This window comes from Prosopis cineraria, unplaced genomic scaffold, assembly GCF_029017545.1.
Source record: "Prosopis cineraria cultivar Desert tree isolate PC_DT_omini unplaced genomic scaffold, ASM2901754v1 PC12, whole genome shotgun sequence".
NCBI classification, from domain to species: Eukaryota; Viridiplantae; Streptophyta; class Magnoliopsida; order Fabales; family Fabaceae; genus Prosopis; species Prosopis cineraria.
In genome coordinates this window covers 13,266,997-13,277,694 of record NW_026555343.1, presented here as the reverse complement: position 1 = coordinate 13,277,694, position 10,698 = coordinate 13,266,997, and the positions used below count along the sequence as shown (strand labels likewise).

At 33.6% G+C, this 10,698-nt stretch overlaps 1 protein-coding gene and 1 long non-coding RNA gene across 2 annotated transcripts; one reads left to right on the top strand and one right to left on the bottom strand.

The window, feature by feature from the left end:
• Positions 1–422: 422 nt before the first annotated feature.
• LOC129289438 (uncharacterized) lies at positions 423–2,541 on the top strand. The gene is made up of 2 exons (XR_008588115.1): positions 423–762; positions 877–2,541. It is a non-coding gene; the product is annotated as an uncharacterized LOC129289438 (long non-coding RNA).
• A 986-nt stretch (positions 2,542–3,527) lies between these two features.
• Positions 3,528–9,869, bottom strand: LOC129289124 (protein ACCELERATED CELL DEATH 6-like). The gene is made up of 3 exons (XM_054925934.1): positions 9,143–9,869; positions 8,011–8,552; positions 3,528–4,295 (listed from the first exon to the last, which is right to left on the bottom strand). Exons 1-3 carry the CDS (start codon positions 9,867–9,869, stop codon positions 3,528–3,530), a joined length of 2,037 nt encoding a protein of 678 aa, XP_054781909.1.
• Positions 9,870–10,698: the final 829 nt, after the last annotated feature.

Below are 10,698 nucleotides of genomic sequence, written 5' to 3'. Positions count from 1 at the left end.
TAAATATAAAAAGTAGCCCAAGGTCATTAATCGTAATAATGTCCTACTTACAAACAAAAATCCACTTGTTCTCCTTTTCCAACTATTATCCAAATTACAAAAATAACAAAATATTAAAATATAAACTACAGTACACATTATATAATTGGTTTTACAAAAACGAAGTTGAGCTGATAGCTCTTATAATAATCCAAAAACTTCAGTAAGAATTAAAATTTGTAACAAAATATTTTAAAAATTTATTTGCATTTTTATTAATTCTGGAATAGATTTATCAAAAAGAAATACGCACATCAAAAAGAAATTTGAGCTAGTGTCTCATCAGCTTAAAGAAGGATTTTATTTTTATCTTATTCTTGTGAAATTACCATATTCCCCTTATACCATCATTCGATACTTTTCTTCTTCCCCGATCTTTTTTCTTTGATCCGCCTAAGTTGAGAGAGACAGAGCTTCTAACAGGAACCCTCCGCCAAAACCTTCGACTTCTTCCTTCTTCCTTCACTGTTCTGACGGTCATCGGCGAGAGTTGGCCGAGTTGCAGCTTTGCTATGGTGTCTTCTTCAGCACCGTGATTTCTTGTTCTTCCCCTGCTCCGTGATCATGTGAATATGCCGCTGCAGATTGTGGGTTGCGAGTTCTTGGTTCCCTGTGTTGCCTTCGGTCATTCACTGGTTCTACTTTGCGTCGTCGGAGCTCTTTCTTTCTCCATATCTGTTTTGCAACTTCCTCTTCTTTGTGCTTCTGCCTTCGTGATCTGAGGTGAGGGTTCTCGATTCCCTCCTCCATGTTGGTTCTGTTTGTTGGTGGGTGTGGGTTTTAGATGCTGAAGTTGTAATTCTTCTTCTTTTGTTGTGGCTGTTCGTGTTTGTATAGGGAGGGCTAGTTGAATCAAGCTGACAATTTTCGTATTAAAAGCTAAGTGATGATAGTATGGTTTTGAATATTTTCTTCTTGGGTTTAAATTAATCTTGATGAGGAATTTGATTGGAAAAGCATGATGAGTTCAATTGTGGATGTTTGGGAATTTATTGGGCAAGAGATTAAAGGTTAAAAAACCTTATTGATTAGGCTGGAAAATTACGCACACTATGTGTTTGATACAATGCCTAAGAAGAAGTTATATCCCTATGGAATAGTTAATTATAGTTAAAGTATTACGTAGAAACTTGGCGATATAGACGATAATGTTTGGAAAAATCTTTGGATTATTCAAGTTGAAAATGATTATATAAATGTTGAGAGCAAATTCATTTGATTTGAGTAAAGGCTATTAGAATTTCTTTATATTATTAGGATATTTGGAGGAAGTGGAATTGGAAACAAGTTGTAAGGAGTAAGTTTTGATCTTGGATGTACTTCACGTAAATGAATAGTATTCCAATTAAATACAAGAGCAAGTTTTTATTTTATCAAAATTACTATTGAATATGTGCTTTACTTGGCACCTTGTCATCTTTTTCAGCCACGGAGTTTGGTTCTATTGCTATTAAGTCTAAAATTTTAGCACTTTACTCTGTTTGTAACACATCAACATCATTTAAGTAAAGAGTATATTTCAGTAAATATTAACAGGAAAATCAAACCAAACCAACTTCTTGATAAAAGTGTTGAAAAACCAACAAATAACTTAATTGTTTCTGTTTTTTTTTTTTTCAAGTCATCCTATGGGAAGCTATTGAAACGTAGTTCTAAAAATGTATGGCTGCTTTGTCCCAAAGGGGGAAAAAAAATTCTGCAACCAAGACAAAATATAGAACAAAATAGGTATGTATGGAGGTTATATAAGTTCCATAAATTCTCATAAAAAGATGAAGATGATGGAAGAAGCACATATGGTTTCAGGGTCTGAGTTTGTTCACTGGTCATTATTAAAGAGTATATTTCATTGGAAGGAAACAAATTGCTTTCAGTGCTTTTTAGATGCGTAGTTGTCTTTCAACTCACATGCATATTTATTAGTTATTACAAGTTAAAATAATAGCGTGGTTTCAGTTTTAGATAAGCAGCACCAACTTACTTTATTTCTTTTGGTATGTTTTTTCTTCTCTCTCTTCTTCACAAGGAGGAAAGAATGTTTTGTATAAGAGTTGATGTGATTCGAATACAGTGGCTTTTCAAGTCCACAAACCAATTCAAATCCTCTTGGCATAATTGTTTATCGTATTCCTTGTAATTTGTTTATTGTATTGCAGAAGGTCCATAAGCCGATTCAAGTCCTTGCAATTTGTTTAATGTATATGATCAGACCACTTGTTTAAATAAAAACTTTATTTTGCCTCTGTTTGAGGAAGGCCTAGTGTGATGTGGCATTGAAATTATAATAATTGGCAGAACTGTAATTTGCTCTTATGAGGTTGATGAGTGGCCAGATTGTGTCTTTGGTCATTGAGATTGTAATTAGGAAATTTCAAGAGATCATACTTTGGATTAGGTTGAAGTCCTGTCTAGTGTATATGTCTGTTTTGCAGTGTTATTAATATGACTAAATATTCTTGTTTACTTACTATAATGGCAATGATTGATTTTAAAATGGCTTAATGAATGATTAGATATTATGATTTTATGGCCGTTTAGACATGACATTACCATCCCCATCAAAAGTGACCATATCTGCGAGTCAAAAAGTGGGATCAAATGATTCTTTTATCAAAAAAGAAAGAAGAAAGAAAAAAGAAAGAAAAATGATTACCAAGTGAGGTCGTAACGTTCATCCCAACAAACAAGTAGCTAGGTGACTCAAGTATCCTGGACCTTTACAAGTTGAACAAAATTACTTGATTGATTATATAATGTCTCTGATAAGTTATTTTGCAACTCAAAAAGCAAGAAAAATAGTATAAATATTAATGAGCAATATCAATCTAATAGTATAAAGAAGAAAACTTGAGTGAATCCAAAAGTGAGATTTTGCCAAGGCAGAAAAATAACCAAAATTTTTTAAAATAATTCAATTAAATAAGTCACCTTATTAAGAAGTCATGCATAATGAGAACAATAAATATTCTACAAAATTACACGAGAAATTGTATCTAAATATTTAAAAATGAAAAATAAAAAAATGTCCTAAATATTTTAATGATTCTCAAGTCATAGCACTAATGTGTAACATTTTATCTTTAAGTGCCTCATCTTCAAAGTTGGATGAAATTGTAGGCACAACATGCACCCATGTTGTATCATCTTCTGCAATTTACAATAATAAAATAAGTAGTAGTCTATCTATTATAACATATATAAACTCAAATAAAAATAAATATACTATCATACGATTCTTGTTAACTTCAACTGTTAAAAAAAAGAAAATTTGCCATCGTTCACAATAGTTGGACTAGATATTTGATTGTGAGCTCAACTCTCTTCCACTTACTTGCTGATGTTCTGAACGAAGAGCATTATTTTTAATATTGGGGAATGTATCCAAAATAAAATAAACTGAAGAGTTGAACAAAACATTAATTACATAACTACTGAGAAAGTTTTCAACTGGGTTCTACAATACCAGGGTGATCATCGGCACAAGGACACTAGGTGACACGGTTCTTCTCTTGCGTGGCGTTGTCATCGTCTTGTGGGATTTCACCAAAATAAAATACACCATCCTTACTCCCATAAAATAAAATAATGCCAAACCAAAGAAGAAGAAGTCCAACTTGTCGGAAAACTGGAAGGCTAATTGATCTCGTAGGAAAATATCCTAGAAGGCCAAGTAGTAGTATAACGAAAACGAAGATGAATGCAATGATACTTGTAAGATATGCAAGAAAGCTATCATTTCTGACAACCAAAAGTATGGCAGCCACAAATGCCACTGGCATGGTTCCAAGAGCCAATTGGACAAAAATTTTGGAGTTATGATATGCTTGTGTTGAAACACGTCGATCAGGCAAATGCCTCCAAAGAAGAAGAATAGTACCGAAAGTGGAGCAATACATAGCAATGGTGTTGAAAGTCATAAATATTTTGAACAGGGTTTGATCAGTCAACACTGCCATGCCTCTTTTTATAGGGACTGGGTAATCCGAACTGTATACCCCGCCTGGTATTGTGAAACCAGCAGCAAATGTCACTGTGGCTACCAATACGGCCACAATTATGAGTGTGTTGGCCCCATCGTTCTCATTCCATGCTTTATTCACTACACGTTTTCGTCTCAGCTTATTATTATATTTGCGCGAGGCACCAGCAAATCTAACAATCATATATGCTCCTAACTGCAAGGTGATCAAATCAAGCAAGTAGGTGGTTACATGTCGTAATCTTTTATAAAACTGCAATTTTTCTAAAATCAAAACCTGTTAGAAAAAGAAAGAGATTATGAAAAAAAATATTGGGTTTAAAGATTGTCGCACCCGGAAAAATGCGACGCGGACGGCGCGCGAGCGGAGGTCCCGGCCTTCCCGGCGGGAGCCGGATCGAACGAGGAGTCGCCACCAAGATTTTGAGGTAAATCTCGGGAAACCAATTAATGGAAGATAAGGGTGATCTGCAAAATTAGAGAATAGGTTCGGGAGTCGGTTGAGTGTGAGGAAGGTGTTAGGCACCTCACAATACCTGTTCGTGAGAACGGTTACCTGAAGTTTGTTGTCCTCTATTAATATGATTTTAAAATTATTTTAATTATCCCTTTTATATTCATGTGTCTGATATGAAAATGATGATAATTGAGTGAGAAATGTTTATTTATTTACGAGGGAGGACGGACTTGACTCAGAATATGACTCTGAGGCCTACGTACCCTGTGATGGGGATCAAAGTTCACGTAGTTCGGGCTTAAAAGTTTGTTAGCGAAAATATTTTTTTTGAAGAGAAATTAATTAGAAATAATTCACCATTTTGCAAATAAAACAATTTCTGAAATTTTGATATGTATGTTTTAAATTGCAACAGGTAATTTAATTTTAATTATTTTCTCTATTTTTAAATTTTTTGAATAAAGAAAGAAAAGAGTTTAAAATTATTTTTTTTTATTTTTTATGATTGAGAATTTTAATTATAGTACCTGCAGAACCTTATTGGTTCATACGGTAATGCGATTGCTCTAAATATCTGCAGAGATTCTGAAATCTCACACAATAAAAGAGTTTGGCAATTTAATTTGTTTTATATTCTTATGTATATTTCAAGTGTTAAAAATATATTTTAAGTGTGTGTATATATGTTTTAAAGGTTCTTAATCATCATACCTGCAAAGTCTTATTGACTTATACGGTAATATGATTATCCTAAATATCTGCGGAGATTCCAAAATCTCACACGATAAAGGAATTAAATTTATTTAAATATATCTTTAATTAATTTAATATATAAATATATATATATATATATATGTATTTGATTACAATTTAAATGCATTAATTTGGTTACTTAATTTTCTAAATTGTGTATTATATGATTATTTACAAAAATCATTTATTTATTATAAAAATTGAGAATCACTATATCTGGAGGACTTATTATCCCACACGATGATGTGACTAATTTAAGTCTCTACGAAGATTCTTGAAATCTCACATGAGACTTGAATAAATTATTAATTTGGATTATATAAAAGAGATTTAATTTTAATGATGAGCCTATATTAACATATAAGTTTTGCTCTCGTATCTGTGAAACCTTATTGATTTACACGATACGAGATTATCCTGAATATCTACAAAGATTCAAAGTCTCACACGATAAAAGGATTAAATAATATTTACTTTAAATGTATTTTAATGCGTAATTATACATCACATATTTTTAAATATAAAAATCTTAATCGTTATATCTGCGAAGCCTTATTAACTCACACGGTAGTACAATTATCCTAAAAGACTACGGAGTTTCAAAAATCTCATATGACCAAAAGATCCAATTAGAAAATGTGATTATAATTCAAATTTATTAATTTAATTAATTAAAACCATAAAAACATTTATTATTTTATTTGCAAAATTTGTTTATTTATTTACCATATAAATTGTGAATCACGATATCTGTGAGGATTTATTATCCTACACGATAAGGTAATTAATTTAATTCTCTACGAAGATTCTTGAAATCTCACGTGAGACTTAAATATTTATTATAAGATTGATTCTCATACCTGTGAAACCTTATTGATTTGTACGGTATGAAATCATTCTAAGTTCCTACGAAGATTCTAAAAATCTCACATGACAAATAGATAGCCAAAATATTTGTATTTACAGTCAGTGTATAATATTGTGGGTAGCTAAACAATTCATGCAATAAAGGCCATGGAAAGAACAGAGAAATAAAACATTTTGACAATTCACTATTTTTTTGACTTGAGGATATATTCTAAAAAATTAGATTTGGCATAAACTTTTAGCAAGATCATAACCACGATAGATACGACTCCAGACCCAATCAACCTCACAAATTATCAATATTTTCACTAGCTCTCCTTTTTTATTTTTTTGTCAAACACCTCTTATGTATGTTCTAAATTCTACATAAAAAAATATTTAATTCTCAAATTTTTAAATGCCTAAACATACATTTAGAGTAGTGCCTAAACATATCTGGATCAGTCCACGCCCTTAACATCTATCAATAAATATATGTTCATCAATGAATCCGAATTAAGGGAGATGATATATTTTAAATATTACCTGAGCAGCTTGTGATTCCAGGCTTACATTCTTCTTCCTCTCAAGACGACGCTTTCATCACCTCAACCTCAAGTTTTGAACGTGTTTCGGGTTCTCTATTGCTTGTAAAACATCGAGAACTCGTGTGACTGAGGGAAGAAGAACATGGTGATCTCGTTCAGTCCACAAACTAACGTGTGCATGCATGCTACTGTTTATGCATGTTCTTCTTCTTGCTCTCTCAGTTCCAGTCCCTATTCAGTCATCCTCCAACTTCTGCTCTGTCTCTACTTCGGTCTCCGTTCTTATGCTCTATTTTTCTTCCTCTCTCCCTTTCCAGTTTCGGTCTCTTTGTTTTTTTCTTTGTTGTACTCTGTTTTTGCTTCAGTTTCCTCCTCTCTTGGTCTCTTTCTCGTCCGTCTCTCTCTCGCATTTCTGGCTCTCTTTTTTTCAGTCTCTCCTCTCTCGATCTCTCTCTTCTCTTCCTCGGTCTTCTTCTTCCCTCCTTCCTCCAGTTTTCCTCGCTGTCTTTTCCTTGCTTAAACCTGTCGTTCTCCATCTTCGATTCTCTGTCTCCGTTCGTTCCTTGTTCCAGCTGCTGTGCTCTCTCACTCTCCTTCTCTGTCTCTCTCTCCTCTAGAAATCCCTCTCTCTCATTCTTCTTTTCTGCTCTGTTTCTCGTTCAGCTGTGTTCTCTTCTTTCCGTCTCTGTTTTCTTCCTTTTGTTTCTCTCTTCTCTTCGTCTCTGTTTTTTTCAGTTTCTCTTCTCTCTCGGTCCTTTCTCGCTCTCTGTCTCTCGCTCAAACGCTCTCAGCTCTCTCTCTCTTTCCATTTTTCTCTCCTCCCCAAATTTTTCTCGTCCCCCCTCTGTTTTTTTTTCTTTTTTCTAGTTTCTGTGTATGCTCTTTTTTTTATCCTTCCACTTGCGTGCGTCCTGTATTTTCTCGTTCTGTTTCTTTTTTCTGCTGGCCGAAAGTGTATGTACGTATGCTGGTTGCTTGCTGCTCCTTCTGCTCTGTTTTACTGTGCATGCATGCGTCTAATCTCTTTCTGCATTTTTCTCTGTGTGGCTGTATGTTTACGTGCTTCCTTTTGCTTTCTTTCTCTGCTGCGTCTGGGCTTTGCTTCTTTTCTTCTTGTTCTGTCGCGTCTGCGTGTGCGCGCGCTCTATGCATGCTTGGTTCTTCTTGCTTTTCCTTCTTCTGTCTACATCTGACCGAGTGGAGAGATTTTGGAACCAATGGGTTGAGATTCAACCCCTCTTTTTTTTTTTTGTTAAATAATTATATTTTTAAAATATAATCCTAAAAAAATATTAAATTTTATTATTTTTTTATATTTTTTGTTTATTTATTAAATTTAAAAAAATGCTCGGACAAAATACAGTGTTCACAAAGATACTTCAAAATACCTCTATACGAGTCATTGGAAATTTACTTTGGCTTCGGATAATATCAATAGCTGTTAAACCTTGGTCATTTACAAGGTTCACGATTATTCTTTTGTCTCGTGATAGATGGTCTAAAGTCCAAAGATACAACTTTCTTGAAGCCAGATGCAGTGGAGTGTCTCCATTTAGCAGGTCTTTCTCATTCACAGTTTTGGAATTGATCTTCGGGTGCTTCAATAGGTATTTTACCATCTTGCTTTTTCCTCTCATGGATGCAATGTGAAGAATGTTTCGACCTTCATTATTGAGTGAAAAACTTGTACAAGGCCCTTGCACGCGTAACAATTCTTCAACCACCTGAATATGGCCCTTACCGCAAGCAAAGTGAATCGGAAGATTACTTTTTGAGTTTCGTTGAAAGGCGACAAGGGTGGATTTGTTTAAAAGTTCACGAACACCTTCCACATAACCAGTGAACGCTGCATAATGAAGGGGTGTGTTTCCATCTTCATCTGTGAGGAACATCAACTCTTCTTTTTTGTCTACTATCTCCTTCAAAACAGCTACAGATAAACGAACACATTTCATATATAATTGAAAGTAGGTTATATTAACAAAAAAAGAATTAACACATTTGGTAATTAAAAAGTAGATTAGAAATATATAAAACTTGATATATAGTTAACCAAGTGGTTTAAAAAATTTTGGTGAAGTAATCATCAAACATACTTGATATAAAACATTTGACATGATTCGACCCAGGACACAAAGAAAAAGAAAAAAAATGGACAAAAAACAAAGAGTAAAAGCAAGCAAAAAAGGAAACAAAAGGAACGATGAAAGAAAAGGAAGAGAATAAAGAAGAGAGAAAAATAAAAAATGTGAACATGAGGCTTCCAAAGCTGTAAAAGAAAAGTACAAGCCCATACAAAATAGTTCATGAAGTATTAAAGAAAAAAATATCATGTTTTGTAATTCTAAAATTAATTTTAATTGAATATATAAAATCTGGATTACGTCTAACCAAGGTTTAAGCCATTTAGATGAAGTAAAAAATATTTAAACATATAATATAAAAAAAAATTGACACGACAACCAGAAAAACAGCACATTGATCAATTAATTAATTTGGCATCCCCATATATACACATACCAATATTGCGTTCTGATATGGCGGCAAAAAGTGGAGAGTTTCCCTGACTCTTATAAATGATCCTATCTGAGGGAAAAGGAATCTGCAAGAGACGACGAAGAATTTCAAGATCGCCAGTTTGGACTGCCATGTATATTGGTGAGTCTGCTGGGTGGGTGTCCCAATAGAGTGGCCAAGTACTTTCACTTTGCTCACTTAGCAGGAAATCAAACCCCTCGCGATGTTTGCTCAGAATAGCTTCGTGCAGAGCTCTATTCCCAAACTTGTTGGGCAACATGATAAAGTTATCCTTACTGCTAGCATCATCAAACTTGGACAAGATGACTCTCATCACTCCAATTTTTTTAGCTCTTGCGGCAACATGAAGCGCTGTGTCTTTTTTGATGTTTGTCACAATCAGCAAAAAATTATTATCAACAAGCAGCTCTGCGATCCTTGTTCGCCCATGTTCAGCTGCAACATGCAGCAACGAATCACCCGTGGGAGTGGCTTGATGTAAGATGGTGGAACAATCCAGTTGTTTTTCTGTGCTTACTCTCTCCAAGACGTCTAGAAATTTACTTGCATCTCCATTCTCATCACGAGCAGCATCGTACAGCTCATAACTCATGGTGTCATCAATAAAGCCAACTTGAACATGATTAACTGACGAACTAAACTGCTTCTTCAACAGTTCCTCCAGTCTTTTGTAGGATGGCACCTTCCAGTTTGAGTCATTCGGTCCCATTGGAATTTTGAAATGATACAGATTTCTAATTGCAATTAGCCCCTCAATCAAATTCAAACCGAAATGTCGGAGCTTCTGATTGATACTTCAACTTAATTTTGGCAGAAGGAGAACCTTTTTACATGCATTGACCACTCAAGTAGATGCAACTGCGGACTAGCTGGACGGAGAGATTATTATGTACTCCGTTGTTACTTATTTATTTCTTATAAAAAGATATGGGATTTTACGTGCAATTAAACATGTTTTTACCAAAGATGTTTGTAGAAGTATATTCAAATTACTTATTTAAAAAACAATCATTAGAAACAAACAATTAATTATAGGGTTAAGGCTCATTTTTATCTCTAAACTATATGAAAGGTCACAAATGATCCTAAACTCAACTATGAGCTAGTTATGTCTCTTAGTTTTAAATATTATTTCCATCATCATCTTAACATTAAAAAAACTTAACATTTGTTAGTCATTAGTGGGTCTCACTAATTTATAAATATTTTTTATCTGGTTAAGGATCATTTTTACTCCTCAACTTTTATTTAAAGGGTCAGTAGACACTCTCAACTCAAATATTTTATAATAAAAATATTTAAAAATATTATGTTGAGCCCATTAACAGTGAGAAAATGATAGGTTGATGAGGAATAAAATTTTTTAAGTTGAGGAAAATAATTAATCTATAGTTGAATTTATGATCATTTATAACCTTTCGTTCAAGGATAAAAATGAACCTTAACCCTTAATTATATACACACACTAAAAAGGAGCAAAGTTTGAAAGACTTTTGTAGTTAACTAATCACCCACTTTTCTTTACAGGTGTATGTTGA

What these genes read in the sequence shown, in the direction of transcription:
- LOC129289124 (XM_054925934.1), bottom strand. Translation starts at nt 9,869, where the DNA reads ATGGGACCGAATGACTCAAACTGGAAGGTGCCATCCTACAAAAGACTG. An exon ending in CATATCAGAACGCAATATTG is followed by an intron (nt 8,553 to 9,142) that starts GTATGTGTATAT and finishes GTTTATCTGTAG; the next exon opens with CTGTTTTGAAGGAGATAGTA. An exon ending in TTCCAATGACTCGTATAGAG is followed by an intron (nt 4,296 to 8,010) that starts GTATTTTGAAGT and finishes TTTTTCTAACAG; the next exon opens with GTTTTGATTTTAGAAAAATT.